Genomic DNA, 22,584 nt, shown 5'->3' with positions numbered 1-22,584 from the left:
TTATTCGATGCGTATTAAGTGCCCACTACATACAGCAGTCAAATTGCATTAGGTCGAACATGCTCACTGGAAGCAGTGGGGGCTGTACCCAGCTTCACAAGCATTTAATCAACGTGAGCTCAAGTGTCCTTCACCGCCTGGCTATCTAGAACAGAATAGCAGCCTAATCTTTACACACTTTGTAAGCTTTTATTTACAAAGACACATATTACAAACACGTGCCTCAAAACCAACAGCCAAAGTTTCAGGCTGCTCCTATATATAGATGCACAAGTGAATCCCCAGTTAATATCCATCATCAGAATACAACAAACATCCAATTAATGTACAATTAACAATAGCTCATAATATTCAATATTCCAAATTCCCTTTTCCTGATCAGCTGTTGGCACTTCAGCAGCAAGGCAACTTAAGAGTAAATGGACCTCCTGCCATTTGTCCAAAGTTCTAGCAACTACTTGCGAGAAACTGCGTCTCCTTGAATGTTATGACAGAATCACAGTGCAGAAGAGGCCCTCCGGCCCATCGAGTCTGCACCGACATGTGAGAAACACCTGACCTACCTACCTTATCCCATTTACCAGCACTTGGCCCATAGCCTTGAATGTTATGACGTGCCAAGTGCTCATCCAGGTGCTTTTTAAAGAATGTGAGGTAACCCGCCTCCACCACCCTCCCAGGCAGCGCATTCCAGACCAATACCACCCTCTGGGTAAAAAAGTTTTTCCTCACATCCCCCCTAAAACTCCTGCCCCTCACCTTGAACTTATGCCCCTTATGACTGACCCTTCAACTAAGGGGAACAGCTGCTCCCTATCCACTCTGTCCATGCCCCTCATAATCTTGTACACCTCAATCAGGTCACCCCTCAGTCTTCTCTGCTCCAACAAAAACAACCCAAGTCTATCCAACTTCTCTTCATAACTTAAATGTTTCATCCCAGGCACCATCCTGGTGAATCTCCTCTGCACCCCCTCCAGTGCAATCACATCCTTCCTATAATGTGGCGACCCGAACTGCACACAGTACTCCAGCTGTGGCCTCACCAAGGTTCAATACAACTCCAACATGACCTCCCTACTTTTGTAATCTATCCCTTGATTGATAAAAGCCAAGTGTCCCATATGCCTTTTTCACCACCCCACTAACATGCCCCTCTGCCTTCAGAGATCCATAGACACACGTGCCAAGGTCCCTTTGTTCCTCAGAACTTCCTAGTGTCATGCCATTCATTGAATACTTCTTTGTCAATTACTCCTTCCAAAGCGTATCACCTCACACTTTTCAGGGTTAAATTCCATCTGCCACTTATCTGCACATTTGACCATCCCATCCATATCTTCCTGCAGCCCAAGACATTCAACCTCACTGTTAACCACCCGGCCAATCTTTGTGTCATCCGCAAACTTACTAATCCTACCCCCCCACATAGTCACCTATGTCGTTTATGTAAATGACAAATAATAGGAGACCCAGCACAGATCCCTGTGGTATGCCACTGGACACTGGCCTCCAGTCACTAAAGCATCCTTCTGTCATCACCCTCTACCTCCTACAACTAATCCCATTTTGAATCCAGCTTATCAAAATACCCTGTATCCCATTAGCCTTTGCCTTCTTTATAAGTCTCCCATGTGGGACCTTGTCAAAGGCTTTGCTGAAATCCATATAAACTACATCAACTGCACTACCCTCATCTACACACTTGGTCAGCTCCTCAAAAAATTCAATCACATTTGTTAGGCATGACCTCCCTCTGACAAAACCATGCTGACTATCCCTGATCAAACCTTGCCTCTCCAAGTGGAGATAGATACTCTCCTTCAGAAATTTCTCCAATAGTTTCCCTACCACTGACGTGAGACTCACTGGCCTGTAGTTCCCTGGTTTATCTCTACAACCCTTCTTAAATACAGAACCACATTAGCTGTTCTCCAGTCCTCTGGCACCTCCCCCATGGACAGAGAGGAATTAAAAATTTGGGTCAGAGCCCCTGCGATCTCCTCCCTTAGCAGCCTGGGACACAAATCATCCGGACCTGGAGATTTGTCCACTTTTAAGCCTGCCAACACCTCCAATATCTTGTCACTCCCTATATCAATCTGCTTAAGAACCTTGCAGTCTCTCTCCCAGAGTTCGATACCTTCATCCTCATTCTCTTGGGTGAAGACGGATGTGAAGTATTCATTCAACACTCTAGCGATGCCCTCTGGCTCCACCCATAGATTGCCCCCTTGGTCCCTTTTGGGCCCTACTCTTTCCCTGGTTATCCTCTTCCCATTGATATACTTATAGAATATCTTGGGGTTTTCCCTACTTTTACCAGCCAGAGCTTTCTCATAACCCCTCTTTGCTCTCCTAATTGCCTTCTTAAGCTCCACCCTGCACTTTCTGTACTCCACTAATGCCTCCGCTGATTTGCTTCCCCTGGACCTGCTAAAAGCCTCTCTTTTCCTTCTCATTGTAACCTGAATATCTCTGGCCATCCATGGTTCTCTGGGCTTGTTACTCCTTCCTATCACCTTAGAGGGAACATGTTGAGCCTGTACCCTCCCCATTTCCTTTTTGAACACCCCCCCCCCCCACCCCACTGCTCCTCTATAGATTTCCCCACAAGTAACTGTTCCCAGTCTACCATGGCCAGATCCTGCCTTATTTTACTAAAATCCACTCTACCCCCCAATCCAAAACATTTTTTTGCAACTTGATTTCTTTGTCCATAACAAACTTAAATTGTACCATGTTGCGGTCGCTATCGCTAAAATGCTCGCCCACCACCACCTCAGCCGCCTGTCCAGCTACATTCCCCAGAATTAGACCCAGCAATGCACCATCCCTTGTTGGATCCTCTACGTATTGATCTAAAAAGTTCTCCTGTAGACATTTCAAGAAATCCACTCCATCCAAGCCCTTAACACTATGTCTATCCCAATTAATGTTGGGAAAGTTGAAATCACCTAATATAATTTCCCTATTGTTTTTGTTTTTACACACCTCCACAAATTGGGCACATATTTGCTCCTTAATTTCCCACTGACTATCTGGGAGTCTGTAATAAGCACCCAACAATGTGGCTGCCCCTTTTTTATTCCTAAGCTCTACCCACAAAGATTCATTCGATGCCCCCTCCAAAATATCATCTCTCCTTACTGCAGTAACTGACTCCTTAACTAATAATGCAATGCCTCCTCCTCTTTTATCCCCTCCCCTGTCTTGCCTGAAGATTCTATATCCCAGAATGTTGAGCTGCCAATCCTGCCCTTCCCTCAGCCACATCTCAGTAATGGCTACTATATCACAATTCCACGTGTCAATCCTCACCCTTAACTCATCCATTAGTCTCCTCCGACGAAGATCCCTGATGGCCATGTTCAATTTTGCCTCTAATACTGCCGGGTCTCAAACTAGAACTAAGAGCATTTGGGTTATTCACTTCAGGTTCAACCAATGTCATCATTTGTGTTCAGTTCAGATTTGAAAAGAAAATAGCGATCGCTCAGCTTCACTTAAGGATTAAATCTGTACCCTTGCATCCTCTACCATATCAATCCTTTTCTAAAAAAAGGACCAGAGATTCAACTCGACAATAAACATATTCCATGTTTCAGAAAATGCAAACCTTTGCATCAAAGGCAATTTGAGCACATGGAAGGCAAGACTCCTGTTCTGACTGCCCCATCAGTCAGGTCATTGCTGCAAGTTCTTTTCAAAGTAAAGGATTTGCAAATGGAGACAATTGGAATCCGCTATGCCCGGGAATAAATTATTCTTAGGCCAGCAGTGGTGTTGTTAGACCAGAATGACTGTGGCACTTGCCAGAGTACTGACTGATGATCTCCTCTCAGCTCTCTGTCAACATAGTTAGAGATGCACAAGCAAATTCCAATTTACTTTCTTTCCCCATCTATACGTACAACCTTGTTTCTTGTGTTAATCTTCAACCACCTTACATTGCAACCGAATTTATACCAAAAAAAAATGGATGTTTGATCGAGCCAAGCAAGATGAGCAAGAAGACCAGGGAAACAGACAACCATGAATAAAAGTCATGAATACCATGACATTGCGGATGAAAAGATTTGTCGACTGTTTTCATTTAAGGAAAAACTTCAGAAACAAAGTTAGGGCTTGAATTTGATATGGTGCCCACGAGTTGCAAACACACATGACATTTCTGGTGTAGCAGCTCAATTAGTCATAAGTGCAGCACTAACAAAGAAAGCAAACCTGCATATTCTGAAACATGGAATATGTTTATCGTCGAGTTGAATCTCTGGTCCTTTTTGTAAAATTAATGGGGTAGAGGATGCAAGGGTACAGATTTAATCCTTAAGTGGAGCTGAGCGATCCCAATTTTCTTTCCAAATCTGAACCGAGCACAAAAAGCAGAGCCAGCTGAGTGAGGAGATGGACTCTAAAAACGATGGCTGTCTTAAACACACGTTATAGCATTCTGGACCCGGCACGGTTCAACAATTTCAGATTGTAACCCCTGCCACCATTTCTTTGGTCAGCAGGCATTGGCATTGATTCTGTTTTTCACTTTTACACCTCCTCCAGATCCATCTGCTGTTTCTTTACTTGTTCTGTTACCATCTCCTTTTGCCTTGCACTATCACCTCTTGTCACAATCTTTCCTGCCTTTCACCCCGTCACAGGCCTTCCCTTTTGCTCTTCTTCCACACCCAACCCCCCACCCAACTCCAACCCCTGTCCCTACTTACTTAAAACCTGTTACATCTCTAACATCTTCCAGTTCTGATGAAAGGTCACCAAGCAGGAACTTTAACAATTTCTCCCCCGAGAGATGCTGCCAGACCTGGTGAGAGTTTCCAACATTTTCTGCTTTTAGTCCAAAACCTCAATTGGTGTTAGACTGTAACCCACTGCAGATGAATAAATTTTATAAACTGCTTAAATTAACTAAAATTAATTCCAACACTAATTAGAATAAATTATCATCCTTTTAATTCCCTTAAAAATTAGCAATATTTCTAGAGTTCAAAAGCGACAGATCTCATCTACCTACAGCTTCACTAAGGGAAGTGAAGCCTCTTCAGTCATAAGAGGCTAAAATCAGTAAACATACATGTTGAATAGCATGTTGTAGAACCACAGTACACAGGAGGCCATTCAACCGATTGTGCCTGTGCCAGCTCCTTGAAGGAGCTATGCAATTAACCCTATGCTCCTCTCTGAACCACAGCCTTGCAAATATTCCCTTATCTTTCAAGGCTACAAGTTATTACAAGTCATATTTATATTCAGTTGGAATCAGAATTATGGTGATATATAAAACTTGCCTTTCAATAAGGTCACACAAATAACTGAAAGTGTGAACTGCTTCCTCCTTGTCCTCATGCAGTGGTAGCCAAGAAAGCCAGTGAGGTAAAATCTCATTGACATTTACACATTCTGGTCTACACTTCATGACTTTGCCTACTGCAGATATACAGTTTTCCGTTGCATTAATATTTTCTTTGGTTTTGGACCCTTCCATTTGAATAACTCCTACCAGGAGCGGGATTGCCTCTGTTGGGTAAGAACAAAATATTTAGTATTTCTATTATTCTGTCTGAAAGTGACCTGACAAATACTCCTCTTTGTCAGCTGCCCTGTCCAACAGCACCCTCAATGCCCATGGACACAAGGCACCTCCTGATAAGGCAATGTCAGCAGATTATTTCATTGCCAAATTCTGACCATTGCTCTTAGCTTTGCCCACAGGCGTGCATTCCCCAGCAAGGGCTCACTAGGTACCAGCTACCGGGAACTGTGGCACATCCCCACTGAGCCTAACAACCTCACGCTGTCAGCAGCACTCAGAATCACCCAGGAAGCCCAAGTGAAGGATCAAAGCTTCAATTCCAGTGGTCAGTACCACAGTGAGTTTACTCACTAATCGGAATGTGATTCAACCAATAGCACAGAACCACAGCGCAGCAATTAGATTGAAAAAAGTTTGATAATGAAACTTTCAAATCAAGCATGCCCCAAAAAGATTAATACAATATAACAAATAAAGATAAAATAAGGTTGAATTAGAGAACATCATACTATACAACAAACGCTTATGATAACCATTAAGCTACACATAAAATACAGCTACAGTGCCACATTTATCCAAATTTGCGACGACAGAACTTTGCCCACCAGAATAGATGCAACATATGGAGGTGAGTTTAATTATTGGTATTATGGATGCTTGTGAAGCAAAGCATTTATCGTCCTAATCATCAACAATATTGCAAAACTGCATAGTTAAGATGTTTAGCAACCCATCCTAAAAGTGAGAACACGAAAAGTATTCCCCCTCAAGGATAAAGTTAAGGTTGTGAGGCGAATAAATCAAATCAAGTTAGATTGTAAAGTGTACAAAAATTTATATCACTATTATGGAAACCCCACCACGCCCTCAAATCAAAGTCACTTTAGTTGCAACTTGAAAATTAAAGTTAAAGTAGAATCTGTGATCATTTGTTTAAAACAAAATGTTTGGCAAAGCTAATATTAAGAAAAATCCACATTACACACTTCACTCACTACAATTTACAATTATATGGTGTCATTTTTGAAACAGGCTCTGTCCCCCGCGCATTAAAGAGAAAAAAAAGAAAAGCCACACACTGGATAAGGTTACAGAAAAAATAATAATAAATATGCACGACCTAGGTCACCTCTGGCTTTTAAAAGAAAGATCAGAATCTCTCTTTTGAGGTCAGAATGAAGTAAAACAGCACATTCCAGATAAGACTGTTGCACCATCGTGGAAACAGCTCAGGATCCAGCACTCAGCAATAACACCAATAAACTGGGCTTTAAAATAAATCAGTCGCAGTTCAACAATCTCAGGTTGTCACCCATCCCTAAGAGTAAACATGCTGAAATTCAGTAGAAAGCTTTGGTAAGCAACAGACATGGATGAGATCGTTTAACTGCTCATGATCTGTTTATAGTTTGATTAAACGATCCCAAGATCACTGCAGCGTCCCGAAATTAAGTGAATATCACGTCAAGACACGTTGTAAAGGAGATGCACAGCTAAAAGAGCTTGAATGCCACATGCTAACTTTCTGCTTTAATCCCACATTGTTCGTAACTTTTCGTTTTATTGTTCAACTGTACAAATGGAAAACCGTAACCCATTAAACCTACCGGTACAGAATGGCCTGTAATTCTCTCCACCAAACTGTGCCATAACTCCGACGCCATATGCTGCTGCTTGTCTGACCTCAGGACTGTTGTCACAGATGTATTGCAACATGGGCCTCAGGAAGTACTCTGCATATTTAAAGGACGTAGGACTGCAATGCTCAATTACGTCATCAAAGATGCACAAACCCCACTGCTTGTCTGCCCATGGCCTGTGTGGACACTACAGAAATGAAAAGTATGCATCAGCTGGAAAACATTGGGAGAATTGGAGTCAATGCCAAAAAGTCTGGGAAATTTTGTTGCTTTAAACTTACGATTAGATTGACTATTAGTGGTAGAATTTGTTCAAACCACGGCAGCACCTTTTCTTTGTAACAGCTGAACATTGAATGCAGGATGTCCGAAATTTTAGTCAAGATGTAAACATCGCTATCATCCTATAAGCAATTAAAGCACAGCATTACACACAATCTAAAATCAGTCAGAATTCATTCAGAAATGGCTGTGGTAAAAATTAGAATTCATATTAATAAAAGATCCTTAACAATTCGTTCCCCGCAACCAAATTACTTTGTCATTAGAGAATTATTACTGATAATTTTAAGATAATTTAGCATAATCTATAATAAAGATATAAAATATTACTTCGTCTTGCAAGTTTTCTTCAACTTGTTCATCATAGTCTTCATCTTGTCTTTTTGCTAAAGGCAAAAACCAATAATCAAATTGCAATGTTATAAATCTATAGTTAAAAATTTTACAAATAGAACTTAAGAGAACACGAGGGGAGGAAGGAAGAAAGGTAGAGGTGATAGAACTATGCACAAAGACACAACAAAGCATAACCAACACCACATGATACCTTTTCCTCCCAAGTTTAACTGTACAGATGTATCACGTTTACCTTGTCTCAATTCTTGATTTTTGAAGTGTTCCTCCAATTTTCCCTTCATGATGTTTCCTAGTTCCTCAAGATGTTCCTTATTTAAGCAGCCTTCACCCATCAACTCTATACACTAAAGAGAGAAACGCGCAACAACTGCATAAATAAAAGAGTTCTCAAAAGATTACAAGATTAACAAATACAGAGAAACATCTGAATCCAGTTAGTTTCACTTCAGGTGTTCCAAGTAAGTGATTCAAGCTTTGCTTTTGCTACTTAATTTAAAGCAGTTTGACATTACTGTCAGGTGGTCACTTCCTCTATGTCTTCTCCACTCGAGGTGTGTGACCAGTCTACTTCCTTGAATTCTTCACCGGATGCATTTACAGTACTAGTCACTCTACAGTTAAATGCTTGCTGGATTTGTTTCTCTCATATTTAGGGCTCTAAGAACTTTATATAAAGTAATGCCTTTCCAAAAGGCATTAGGTTTTTTCCCAGGGATAGTGTAGTCTGAGCAGTGGATGCAGACGCAAGAAACTTTTAAAATACGGGATGGCCATTGTTTTTTTGGCACAGATTGTATAAAAAGTTAAATTCACCAGCAATAGTTGGTCATTCAGAAAGGTGTCTATGCCAAGGCGAAGGCAAGACTCTCCTGGTCTCTAAAGGCAGGCATGGAAGCAAGCAAATCTTACAATGGAAGAAACTCTACCCTGATCCTACGTTAAGTAAAAGGCCCAGCATAGTGGGTTTATGCATGTGTATTCTAAATGGCTGTGTAATCATACAGTGTGATCTTTGCATATGCTTTGTTTCCCTTGATATTCAATGTTCAGTAGGTTTTTAACTGCTTTATTTCACAGTAGGTAATGAGTCAAAGGAAGGAAGGATGTTGCAAGTTGGAAATCTAGAGCTAAAGCTGTTCAAGTAGGAACTGATAATGCAGATTACAATATCTCTTAGCAACATAACCAATTATTTTATCTTCAGGACAGAGCGATTGGTGTTTAGACACTAATGGAGTCAAGAGATCTGGGGATAGTGCAGGACAGTGGAGTTGAGGTTGAAGATCAGCCATAATTCTATTGAATGGTAGAGCAGGCTGACAGTGCGAAACACCCTATTCCTGTATCCCTGGCCATATTTTTGTTTTCATGTTATGTTCTTCTGTATATATTAAAGATACTATCAAATCCAATTTGGTATGAATCTTTAGAGGCATCCTTTTTTTTAAAGGCAAAATATACTTGAACAAATTTCCAATACTCTATATAAAAGATTACCTTTGCAAAAGAATGCATAATTTCAGAAAGAACATCAGAATCTGGCTCTGTACCAATTCCTTTGATGAGGGAATCACACATAAAATGCCACATTTGTGTCACATATTCAGGCCCTTGGACACGGGCACATTCAAGTAGCAGAGGCATTGATTCAGCTGCAGCAACACGAACACGTTTTATGGTCAAGGAAGAATGCACCGTATTAAAAATATAAAAAGACAAATGTAACTCACTGTCAAGAAGATTCAATATTAAATTCATAACCTGAAAAGACAGACATGCATTTAAATAGTATCTTTCACAACCACAGGATGTCCCGAAGCGCTTCAAAATAAATGAAGTATTTTTGAAGTGTAACCGCCGTTGTAATGTAGGAAATGCAGCAGCCAATTTGTGTGCAGCAACCTCCCACAAACAGCAATATGATAATGACCAGATAATCTGTTTTGGTGATGCTGATTGAGACACAAATATTGACCAGGACACTGGGGAGAGCTCCCCCTGCTCTTCTTTGAAACAGCTTCATGGGAATTTTGTTTTACGTCCACCTGAGTGTGCAGATGCACTCTCGGGTTAATGACTCATCCAAAAGAAGCACCTCCAGCAGTGCAGCACTCTCTTCAGTACTGCGCTGGCTAGCTTTTGTGCTTAAGCTTTGGAGTGGGGCTTGAATCCACAACCCCTGACTCAGAGGCAAGAGTGAGCCACAGCTGACACCTGATTCTAAATCAATTACTGTATGATGTGGTTAGAGTTTTCTTTTCACCAAATTTGTTTCAACATATAAAGGCACTTAAATCCAAATTTCTTAATTGCATTCTAGAAACAAAGTATACGGTAATTAAGTTGTCCCATGTTTTTATATAGAAAGTTTAAAAATATACCACTCAATTGTACATCATGACTTTTCAAATATTATCAAAACACATTTTTAATTAGGAACAAGACTTGCCCCTTCATTTTGTTAGAGGGCCATTAACCCATTTGAAATGGGCATGTTATAAAGCTAGCTTGTCACTGTTATTTGCTTCAATATTGACAGCTAGATTTTTGACAGTTTTCATACAATAAGAAAGACTTGCATTTATATAGTGTTTCTGATTACTACTGGATGTCTCCAAAGCATTTTACAGCCAGCCAATTAAGTACTCTGAAATGTAGTCACTGTTGAAATGTAGGAAACACAGCAGCCAAATGGACGATCAGAAAGATAATTACAAACAAGCTTTAAAAGAAAGGATATCGTCGTGAAAATAAAACTTAAGAAGCGGCACCATCAGTTTCACCACTTGCTCAGTGTACTCAGCAAACCCTTCCTTTAGCTCTTTCGCATAACAGACCTAGGCACAGAAATCACAATTTGTTTGTACAGTTAAATCAGTGGGAAGAATTCAAATCATTACCAGAACACACATTCACTACTTTTTAAAAATTCTCGTTCAAATTATGAACTAATAGTTTTAAAAAAAGAAAAATCTGACTTGTCACCTCAATTAAATGAATCAGATATATTATGAAACAAAAACAGAAAATGCCGGAAAAACTCAACAGGTCCAGCAGCATCTGTGGAGAGAGCAACACGGTTAACATTTCAAGTCCGTATGACCCTTCTTCAGAAATATTATGAGGTGGGCAAACATAATGATAGCAATGTTGATTTGCCAATAGGATTGCTGAAAGATGCAGTAGCATCTGGTTGGTTGGCATCGGTCTAAATATTTAACTGGACACATGAATCCAGCAATTAGTTAAGTATCTACAGAAATTCCAAATTTTCTGGCTGGAGAGAGTCAAAGCTCAATGTTATCACTCTGTAATACTTGCAATTTTCTATCACGTTACCATTCAGAGCCTTTGTTAGGGGAAGTGGGATCAACAATTTTCAGACGGTGAAAGCCCTTGAAACCCTAGCCAGACTCTCGCATGTGGATCTTTTCCAGCACAGCACTCAAGATCGCAATAACCAAGTTTTTTTTTTGTTCTTTCATGGGATGAGAGCATCGCTGGCAAGGCCAACATTTATTGCCCATCACTAATTGCCCTTGAGTTGAATAGCTTACCATATCATTGCAAATGGCAGTTTAAGAGTCAACCACATTACTGTGGGCCTCAAGTCACACGTTGCTCAGACCAGGTAAGGATGGCAGATTTCCTTCCCTAAAGGGCATTAAAAAAAAACCCATCTGGTTCACTAATGACAATCGATGATAGTTTCATGGTCACCATTACTAATTTTCAGTTCCAGATTTTATTGTTAATTGAATTTAAATTCCATCAGCTGTCATGGTGGGATTTGAACCAGTGTCCCCAAAGCATTAGCCTGGGCCTTTGGATTACTACAACAAAAACAGAAAATGCTGGAAAAGCTCAGCAGGTCCAGCAGCATCTGTGGAGAGAGAAACAGAGTTAACGTTTCAAGTCTGTATGACTCTTCCTCAGAGCTCTGAAGAGTCATATAGACTCAAAACATTAACTCTTTCTCTCTCTGCAAATGCTGCTAGACATGTTGGGTTTTTCTGGCATCTTCTGCTTTTATTCCAGATTTCCAGAATCTGCAGTATTTTGCTTTTACCTTGGATTACTAGTCCAGTGACATTACCTCTACGCTACCATCTCGCTTGTTGAAACAGTACTCTCAAGTTTAGCAAGATGTATAGAGTTTCTATGGTGTTAAAAAGTGAGAGATATCCAGGCTTAAAATTCTTTCCTTGCTGATATCCTCAGGCACTTTTCTAGCAGTACTGGCCAGCATAAGCATCTACAGTGGGTTCCGGAATGCCATCAGAATTGGGAAACATACAAGATGGTTTCCCCTTCTCAAGACCCAGGCTGATTGTAGTGTGTCCCCCCGCCCAGCAGAGATCCTCGTCCGTCCCACTCTCGTTCTGCCCTTGGTCTCTTACATTATCTCAATGAAGCTCAACAGAAGCTCTAGAAAGGCAGCTCGTCTTTCACTGAAGCACTGTACAGCCTTCCAGCGTCAACACCGAGTTCAACAACTTTAGATCCTAGCCTCCACCCCCATTATTCTCCCCAGAGAGCAGCTGCTGGTGACAATTGTGCTGTTACCACTTACACCCTCTTTGGAAACATCTTTTGTTTCTTTATTTATTCCATTAATCATTCCTTTTTGCTTTAAGCCATCCTTCCTTTTGTTAATTCATCACTCCTGGAGGGAGGGGGGCGGTGTGGGGGAGAAAGATTTTAATTCAATTACAAACAGCTGGTCTGAAGGCTTTGATGTAAGAAGATAAACTAGGTTTGAAATGCTAAGTGGATAAACATGGGTGAAGTTTTACAAGGTGAGGTGTAACGAGAACATTTGCATTTTTAAATAAACCAGAGTAGCTTGAATTCAAAAGAGGGGGTGAAATGTCACATCTAGCCAGAAGAAGAATCAGTGTGTTTATTTCTCCCAAAGATTACTGGTAAAATTAGTACTATGATAGATTTTTATTATTAGAAGGGTAAAGTCCAAAGACTTAGTGAAGCAATGGGAATTTGCATTCAAAGGGGAAAATATGTACAAAGGAGCAAAGGTTGCGGCTAAGGGCAGGCACTTTAAGATCTAACACAAGTGTGAAATTCGACTGTCCAGGGTGTGTGCTTTGCCCCGGTCTGTTTAAATCTATGTTGTTTTACTGTTGCCTTAAGGTGTAACTGGGAGTTACATAAACTAGGACAGCTAGGAGTTATCATAGTAGCAATTTGTAAACATACATATGTGCTTAACATAATTTATTTTATTTAATAAAAGTTTAATTTAATTTTGTAAGAAACCTATAAGACTTGATGGTCTTATTAAAGGCACGCATCTCGAAATTTATACAAATTGCAAAAACAGTTGTGGCAGTCGTTTCAAGTTTCCCTTTGGGATTTGAGCAGCTCAGCATTTACCATCAGCTGGGCCATAACAGACCCGAAATATTATAACAAAGCAAAATACTCCAGATGCTGGAAATCTGAATTTTAAAAAAACAGAAATACTCAGCAGGTCTGGCAGCATCTGTGGAGATAGAAACAGAGTTAACAATTTATTACCTGAAACATTAACTTTCTCTCTTCATACTGTCTGACCTACTGATTATTTCCAGCATTCAGTTATTTTAATAAGTTTGGGAGGGGGGTGTTGGGGAGCGTCCTGATCTCGTACACCGTGCAGTCCATTTACTGCCTGACCATTTGGATATGTCCAACAGTGTTAAACACACATTTCTATTTTCCTTACAGGAGGCTTATATTTCAGCCAGAGTTCGTGCAATCTTCCAACGTTCTAAATCAGCTTTATAGCCTCAGCATTTTTAAATGCTGGGGAGGCGATGGCATTGTAGTATTGTCGCTGGACTAGTAATCCAGAGTAATGCTCTGGGGACCCGGGTTCAAATCCCACAGGTGTTGGGATTTAAAGTCAATAAAAATATCTGGAATTAAAAGTCTAATGATGATCATGAAACCATTGTCGATTGTTGTAAAAATCCATCTGGTTCACTGATGTCCTTTAGGAAAGGAAATCTGCTATCCTTACCCGGTCTAGCCTACATGTGACTCCATACCCACAGCAATGTGGTTGACTCTTAAATGCCCTCTGAACTAGGGAGCAACGAGGGATGGGTAATAAATGCTGGCCTGGCCAGCGACACTTACATCCCATGAATGAAGAAAAAAAAATAACTACACTCCTTTAAAAATAGAAACCCGGGTTTGCTTTTAAAGGCCCATATTTTAAATAACGCTCACTGTGTGAATCAATTTGCTACTGTGCAATAATGTAGACACAGCATTGTTCAAGTGATCTAAACCTGATGTTAAATCTTTCAAGAAATTGCACACCAGGCTCTGAAACATTTTGCTTAAAATGAAAGTTTAATATGGGCTGCATTAATCAAAGCCAAACTACCACTCACCAACATTTGACAAGCCGTTGCTTTCTCCTCTAACCCTGCGGTTTTGATTCCAAAGCTCTGTTGATCACCAAGGTTTACGAATTCCCAGCCATCATCCTCACTCATGTTCTCCATATCTTGTGCTAGTAAAAAAAAAAGTTAAAATGTACTTTATACATCGTGCTCAACAACTGTGCTTTCAGTAAAAAATCATGCCAAGGAGTGTGCTCAAACAAAATCTGACACCAAGCAACGCAAGGAAATATTAGGACAGGCAATCAAAAGCTTAGTCGAAGAAGTGGGTTTTAAAGGAGCTTTGTAAAGGGAGGGATTTTGGGAGGGGTAATTCCAGGTGTCAGGACCTGGGTAGCTGAGGCCACGTCGACAATGGTGGGGAGGATGAAATTGTACGGGGAAACACAAGAGGCAAGAATTGGAGAAGCGCAGAGACCTAGGGGCAGCTGTAGGTTAGAGATGCTACTTAAACACAAACTGTTCCTGGAAACATTCTTGGACATTTTAAAAATACTAATGTGACAGGGCTGTCAAAACTTCAATTTGTGGGCCATTAAACCCAGGTCAGATGATTTTTCTACTTATCCTAATTAAGCTAGTGACTATTTTATAAAGACTTGTATTTCTATAGTACTTTTCACACCTTCAGTACGTCCTGAAGTTCTTCACAGCCAATAACACACCCTGCATGAATCTAAAGGGATAATAATTTGCTACTGTGCAATAATGTAGACACAGCATTTTATTCCACTTGCACTCCACTTTTGAAGCGTAGCCACTGGTGTAATGTCGGGCACACGGGAGCCAATTGGCTGCTTAAGTCTCTGGAACGAGAACTGAACCCACGACCTTCTGACTCAGCCTTGAGTGAGACCCACTGACACCATAATTCTGATGAGATTTTCTGCGGGATGGAGTGAAAACCTTTCCCCACTAAGTCATAGCAACTTTCAAGGTGATGACCAAAGGCGCACTGAAAACCAGCAGAAAGGGTTTATGTACCTTCTATTTCAACAAATCACTAATGTGTGAACCGAATTCACAAGTGAACAAATCCTGCTGGGAGGGAGGAACCCAACTTGGCCAGTTTTTGAAACAGAGTGAACAGCAAGTTCCTTCTGGGAGCGTGACTTCCATTCCAAAAAGGTATGGGCTGATTTTCAGCAATTGTGCAAAAGCTTAGCACGGCCTAGAGGACACACAGTCTGCGCCCAAACATCATAGCTGCTTGATTAGGAAACTGTATGGTCACGTCTGCATTTTGAAGAAAGTACAAATTTAATGGTAACCACAACCTACTGAATATGAAATTATTCTCTATTTCAAGCAACCCTTGAACCAGCTGTTGCCCCACCTGTCTATTTTTGAGTGAAAACAAATATCTTCTGCATTTGAGAATTCCTTCCTAGTCAACTTGTTAAAAAAAATCTATCCCCTTTAAACAATGGTCTTGCTCTTCCAACAGAGCATTGCATCAGTGCAATGCAGTGCGTAAAACAGAGCATTTCAGTGTCATTGAATGGCAGTTTTTCTGGGGGTGCATGTGTTTTTATAAAATTTCAACTAAAAATAAGACTATAGCTTTAAAAATAGGTTTGGCACCCAATGCTTGCACTGGGCTGGAATCTATGTGACGTTAGACTCGATAATGCTGAACATACCTCCCTCCTTTCTGTCCCAATGCCTCTTGTGCTTGCCTGAAGGAAAACCACATAAGCGTGCACGGGTCCAGGTCCACGTGTACCCACAACCATTCAATAACTCACCGAACTGGCCCATGTGTAACTCTGCTATCTGCGGGCTAAAATTAACTATCAAATCCAATCCTTCATGCAGCAAACATGAATAAACTGACAGTCCTTGGAATGTGACAGTGATAAGTCTAGGTGATTCGCTCGGAGGCAGAGTTAGCTTGGGATCTTTTGATTTGCAGGATTGGTTCTAAAACCATGAAGTGATCTCACCCAGTAGGCTTCAGGAAAGCCACAATTTGTCTCAACCTGAGCCTTGGGATAATATTCACCAGGGCAGTTCAGACACAAATAAATTGTTTTATAAAGAAGTTCAAGCAAACAGCTAATAAATATAATCGGCATACACAATGTTGGGCTGAATGGCCTGTTTCAGTGCTCAATTTATTACAAAATATTTATATCTTTTTGCTCAAAACGCTATCACAATTACTCAAAAAGTCAGTGGAGTTATGGTTTACTGGATAGAAAAACACTAAAGACAGTAGTTAATTGGTTGACATCCTATTTTCAACAAATAGCTCACAACATTCCCACGTAGAATGGGTGAGGGCAGGGAGATGGGCTCATGTGCGACCACTGGTACTTACTGTCTAGGAGGGCCACTTCAGGCTTAATCGAAGCAGTCTTCATCAGCGGCCCCATAACAACAGGAAGATACTGCTGGAACTCCTTACCAAGGATCTTACACATTCTTGCCCAAGCAGAGATCATATAAGATATCTACATGAGAAACAGAAAATTAGCTCAATTGACAGCCTGAGTTTCAAAATCTCTTATCGATCCTTTTCAGAGCTAACATTTAATATGAACAGTTTACAGCAATATTCAGAGAGGCATATGTGGTTCTTTAAAGTTTACACAAGTCTAAATCAAGATTTGTTTACAGAATATTGAAGAAAATGTGTTTGTTTAACAATAACAATATGAAAAACATGTAATTAGAAAATGAATTGAAAATGATTTTAGTTTGAAAATGGATTTCCAATTTTTTTTAAACAGAAGAGAAATTGATATTCTGCAAAAGTGTGGATTATTGATGTAGTACTTATCAAGCATCAGCAATGCTGTCAAATTCTTCCATCTAAGACATTCCAACTCTCTCCTTTAAATATAATTCATTGGATGTGGGCGTTGCTGGCAAGGCCAGCATTCATACTGCCCATCCCTAATTGGCCTCGAGAAGGTTGTGGTGAGCTGGCTTCTTGAACCGCTAAGTCCATGTGGATTATAGCTTTGCATAGCCATTTTTGACACAACTGATTGGTTTGCTCAGCCATTCTGGAGGACAGTTAAGAGGCAAACACATCCGCTTTGGGTCTGGAGTCGCATATTGGCCAGACCGGGTAAGGACGGCAGGTTTCTTTTACCCAAAGGCATTAGCAAACCAGATGGGCTTTTTATGACAATCCCAGTACACATCCTTATTCAATTAACTGAATTTAAATTCCTCCACCATATGGTGGAAATTGAACTCATGTCTCTGGATTACCAGTCCAGTAACATAACCACTATACTACTGTGCCCATGGCAAGTGGGATCATGCTGAAAATTAAGTTTCCTCGTTCCATTCTCATCATGTAAAAGACCATCAATATTAAACAGTTTGAAGTTATGAGCTTAGGTTACAGTAGACAGAACCACTGCACATTGTCATTCTGATCTGGCACTGTGTAGCTAAGCGAACATTTCTTTTGGTCAGTTAGAGAACCGTTCCATATGGATAAACCCACTTCAAAGGCTTTCCACTGGCAGGAGGGTTAGTACCAGAAAGCACAAATTTAATATAATGAGCTAAAAACAGAGAGAGTTGAGGAGAGTGTTTTTATTTTCTTCTTATGGAGTAAGTTACAATGATCGGGATAGCGAAGCAGACTCAATTGCACTGGAGAGAGTACAGAAGAGATTCACAAGAATGATTCCCAGAATGAAGAACTGTAGCTATGAGGATAGATTGGAGAGTTTGGGACTGTTACCTTTGGAGAAAAGAAGGCTGAGAGGAGACTTGATAGAGGTAGTCGAGATCCTGAGGGGTATGGACAGGACAGGGTAAATAGTGAGAAACTGTTCCCACTCAAGAGGACATCCAGAACTAGAGGGCATAGAGTCAAAATAATTGGCAAAAGGAGTAAATGTGATGAGAGGAAAATTTTTTTCACCCAGATGGTGGCTGGAGTCTGAAACAAACTTCCTGAAAGAATGGTGGAGTCAGGTTCAATCAGGGTATTCAAAACAGAATTGGACTGCTACCTGAAAAGAGAGAATGTGCAAGTTTACAAGGATAAGGCAGGGGAGCAGGACCAGGTAGAATGCACTTTTAGAGAGACAGTGCAGACTTGATGGGCCGAATGGCCTCCTTCTGCACTGTGAAGATACTTTGAGTAACTTTCAAAAGGGAACTGGAAAAGGAAAGAGTGTAGGGATTTGAGGGGGCCAACTTCATAGCTCTTTAGAAGGGCTGGCAGAGAAATGCTGAGCCAAAAGACACTTGCAGTACAGGTGGCGGCCAATGAGCAGGTTTCACTCAGAGAAAGAATGGCCAATGTTCTTGCTGTTTTAAAAAGACAACCATCGCTCATCCAATTTCCCCTCATTCACAGATCCATAGACACTCTCGGTCCTTGATCAAGCAACTGCTGCTTAAAAGATTCAGTCATATATTAGCAAGCTAATATTGAATCGGCAAAGGCTGCAACGTCTTCCAAAACTACATTCTCACCCAAGATCACTCTCCCAGTTACTCTGATGAATGGCAAACAACAGATCCCTGACTGTCCCCCTTTCCCTACTCCCCCAACAGTTGCCGCTAGCTATGATCAGCACAGTCTGAGGATTTAACGTCTGCTTTACATTTACACCGGCACAGTCAGCAATGTTTATAGAGAGAGCAATTAACATGCATAAATCCTCAACCCAGAGACACTCAGGAAGAACATAAGCTCTTTTTAAAAAAAAACACATTGAAATTAAGAATACAAGGATCTTTAACAATTAAAAGATGAGTCAATTCATAGAAACCAGAAAAACCTGCCAGGCCATTTCATTGGGAAGGTCATATCTGCAGCAATACAATTTACAATAGAAAGTGACTCCTTACAGATTGTCACTGAGCATCCATATCCTCATTGTCACTGAGCATCCATATCCTCATTGTCACAAAGGGTTGCAAAACAAGCCAACATACCTGTGGGTCATCATCCTCCAATTCACTGGAATCAGTTTGGGTTTTTAGAAGCAACTGCATCACATCCGAGGCGTCTTGCATGAACTACAAAACACGACTGGAGTTAGTGGAATGAACAGCAATGCTGAAATCTGGAATAGCTCCGAAGCTTTTAATGAACTGTGGTTACCTTATCTTTACCAACAGCGAGGCCTATCAGGCTGATGCACTCAATGGTTTTCCCTCTCAGGAGCCGGAGCTCTTTCTGTACTCCGTTTTCCACGATATGCTTCAATGATGGCATGAACAGGTCGTAATATGGGACAAATTTCTCCTCTGCAGTATCAGCCACAGAAGCAATGGATGTCACAACCTGCTCCAATACCAGCTTAGTCCCTTTCTGTATGAGCTTAAGGGAGAACAAAACATCAACGTATAGAGTATCCCCACAGTCTTGATACACATGGACAATGCTGAATAAGCAAAACAAAACGTTTTCATCTCAAGGTCTCTAGGCACATAGGAACAGGAGGCCATTCAGTCCCTCAAGCCTGTTCCACCATTCAATTAGATCATGGTATATCAGTATCTTAACTTTATATATCCACCTTTTGATCCATATCCCTTAACACCCTCACTCAAAAAATAAAATCTGCTGATTGCAGCTGTGAAAATTTCAATTGAAGCCCAGCATCCAGTCTTTTAGGAAAAGAAGTTACACATTCCCACTCCCCTTTATGAGAGAAAGTGCTTCCTGCTTTCTCTCTTTACAGCCTGGATCGAATTTTAAGATTGTGCCCCATTGTTTGGGATTCACCCACTAGGGAAAACAGTTTCTCTCTAACTACCCCACCAAATCCATTTAACATCTTAACCACTTCAACTACATCAGCCCTCAACCTTCTAAATTCATGGGAACGCAAGTTTGTGCAACCTACCCTCTCAACGTAACCATTTATACTCCCTTATCCGTCAGCTGAATCTGCACTGTACCCCCTCAAAAGGACAATTTATTCCTCCTGTGGTGCTTTGCCGAAAACTGAACTCAGTCTTCAGATGGGGTCTGATCAAGAGTCTAAAATTGAATAAAATTTCCTCCCTTTAGCAATCCAAGCCTCTTGAGGCAAAGCCTAACATTTCATTATCATTTTTGATTACTTCTGCACCTTTACACTAGTTTTTGTTGATTTTTGTACCACAGCACCAGGACCCCTTTGGTCCGATAGTTTCTAGTCTCTTGCCATTTTTCGAAAATGTTCCGATTTGTCTTTTCTGTTTTTCCCTCATTATGGATTATCTCATTTCCCCACATTGAATTCCATCTGCCACACTTTTGCCCGGTCACTTAGTCTGTCTATATTCCTTTGTAACTATCTGTACAAATTAGCTTGTTTCTAACTTGATCCCATCTGCAAACTTGGATACACAACTTTTCATTGCTTCATGCAAATAATCAATAAATAAGAACATAAGAAATAGGAGCAGTAGTCCATTTGGTCCCTCGAGTTGCTCCACCAGTTAATAGGATCATTGCTAATCTGATCGTGGCCTTAACTTCACTTTCCTGTCTGTTTCCACAAGCCACCCAATAATCCTTGACTCTCTTGTCAATCAAAAATCTGTCTAACTCACCCTTAAATATCCTCAAAGACCCAACCTCCACTGCTCTCCGGGAACATTATTAGTCATTAATAAATAAATACATGGTGAAAAGTTGATCCCCAACAAACACTTGTCACATTCTATCAATCAAAAGAATATTCCCCTTATCTCTATCTCAATGACAAATCTTATTCTTAACTGACTCAAAAATTTGGCTGCGTACTAGTGATAAGACAGGACAATATTTAAAAAGGGTTATGCTTTGCAATGAAGTTTAGCCAGTAATTTGTATAAAGACTGAAGTGGACTAACCAAAAACAGATAGCGAAGTATCGAAATAGCTCACCTCCTGTAATTTAGCCACCATGATAACGTGCAGGTGGTTTACTAGATTATCGAGGTATGGGAGCAGCAGCGATTTGGGGCAATCTTCAGTGAAATTAATAAGAGCAGCAGCAGCATGAGCTTGAACGCGTGGATTAGCCTGATCTTCCATGGTTTGTAAGAGAGCTGAAATGACCTGTTTGAAACAAAATAAATACTACTACCCCAAACTGATTTATGTTTCGTTCCGACTACATTGGGGCTTCTATGAATTTCTCAGAAAAGCCAGACAGAATAGAAAAAAAATTGTAATTTTCAGTCATGACCTCAAAATCTAAAAAGATGACGATCTGAACAAGAACTAAAGGCAAAACAGTCAGATTGTCAGTTGCAATTATATTAGCAAGAATTCAAGTAAAAGTACAAGATCTTCCTATTGCTTTACAAAGGTGAACAGTCAGAGGTTCATATTCCAAAAAAAAAAGATGCTTACTTTGTCATGAAATTTTCTTTGGAAGGTTGGAGCAAAGTCTGTGGCCATCTGGCCTATTGCATTACAAGCTGCATATCTCACTCTTGGGTGCTAAAATGAAATCAAAAGGATACTACACTTCAAATTCAGTAATATTCATGCAGTCCATCATAAAAAAATGTAAGGGTTTCAATTTGTAGAATAGGCAAAATTAACTGTATAAAACCATTGCATCAGTATATAATTAGGAATATAACAGGTTTACCAATCAGATGTACTGAAGACTGCTCAAAGTGACCATTTTTTTTTAAACCAGTTTACCAAACTCAAGACCACCAAGTGTTCCAATGTCATTCTTTCTCAATCCAATCTCAACAGAAGTAGCTGACTCATACTGGGTCACAGGTGGCAGCATCTCAGTGAAATGGCCAGCCTTCACATGCAAAGTGCAGGCCATTGACAGGACAATTATCACACTTGAAACAATATATTTTATTTCACTTACTGGATCTTGAAGAAACAGCAAGACGAAATTCACAATCTCATTGAGGATCCCTTCCATTTGCTGATGACAACCTTCCCCAATAGCAGACAAGGCCATCAAGCCCGCGTGCCTGTATTTCCAGTCAGCTGCAAGGAAACATCACAATTGTGTTAAAATACATAATTACAGTAACTTCAACGTCAGAAGCCATCCTAAGGTACCTCAAAAGAGTGCAGTCAAACAAAAATTGAGTGTGTCAAGGGTGGTATTAGGACAAATGACTAAGGACTTGGTCAAAAAGAAGGTTTTAAGGCCCATCTTAAAAGGAGCAGAGCGAAGGAGAGGTTCAGAGGCGGAATTCCGGAGCTTAGGGGCTATGAGGAAGGGGACACAGCCACCAATGCTGAAGTACTTTAAGTGTAGTCAATGTCAAAACATGTCAATGCCCTTCCGCATACTGCAAGGCGGTAAAACAGTAATGGCCAGATATATATTTTAGTAATGTTGGCTGTAGCATAAATGCCGGCAGCTCTTTTAATGGCCCCTTGACAAAAGTGGATTCGTGG

The 22,584-nt window shown here is 40.6% G+C and overlaps 1 protein-coding gene across 1 annotated transcript in view; it reads right to left on the bottom strand.

Moving 5' to 3' along the window:
* kpnb3 (karyopherin (importin) beta 3) overlaps positions 1-22,584 on the bottom strand; it is a 60,104-nt gene that overhangs the window by 3,782 nt on the left and 33,738 nt on the right. The window contains exons 11-24 of the mRNA XM_041199426.1: positions 22,040-22,164; positions 21,556-21,645; positions 21,085-21,258; positions 19,327-19,545; positions 19,158-19,241; positions 16,564-16,696; positions 14,229-14,350; positions 10,568-10,664; positions 9,325-9,497; positions 8,060-8,171; positions 7,801-7,856; positions 7,470-7,592; positions 7,156-7,375; positions 5,304-5,532 (exon numbers count right to left, since the gene is read on the bottom strand). Of these exons, the coding sequence (XP_041055360.1) occupies positions 5,304-5,532; positions 7,156-7,375; positions 7,470-7,592; positions 7,801-7,856; positions 8,060-8,171; positions 9,325-9,497; positions 10,568-10,664; positions 14,229-14,350; positions 16,564-16,696; positions 19,158-19,241; positions 19,327-19,545; positions 21,085-21,258; positions 21,556-21,645; positions 22,040-22,164 (1,957 nt within the window). The remainder of the gene's footprint in view (positions 1-5,303; positions 5,533-7,155; positions 7,376-7,469; positions 7,593-7,800; positions 7,857-8,059; positions 8,172-9,324; positions 9,498-10,567; positions 10,665-14,228; positions 14,351-16,563; positions 16,697-19,157; positions 19,242-19,326; positions 19,546-21,084; positions 21,259-21,555; positions 21,646-22,039; positions 22,165-22,584) is intronic.

The sequence above is a fragment of the Carcharodon carcharias genome, chromosome 11 (genome assembly GCF_017639515.1).
Source record: "Carcharodon carcharias isolate sCarCar2 chromosome 11, sCarCar2.pri, whole genome shotgun sequence".
Lineage (NCBI taxonomy): Eukaryota > Metazoa > Chordata > Chondrichthyes > Lamniformes > Lamnidae > Carcharodon > Carcharodon carcharias.
The sequence above is the reverse complement of the archived record's forward strand: the minus strand, read 5'-3'. Positions and strand labels throughout refer to the sequence as shown.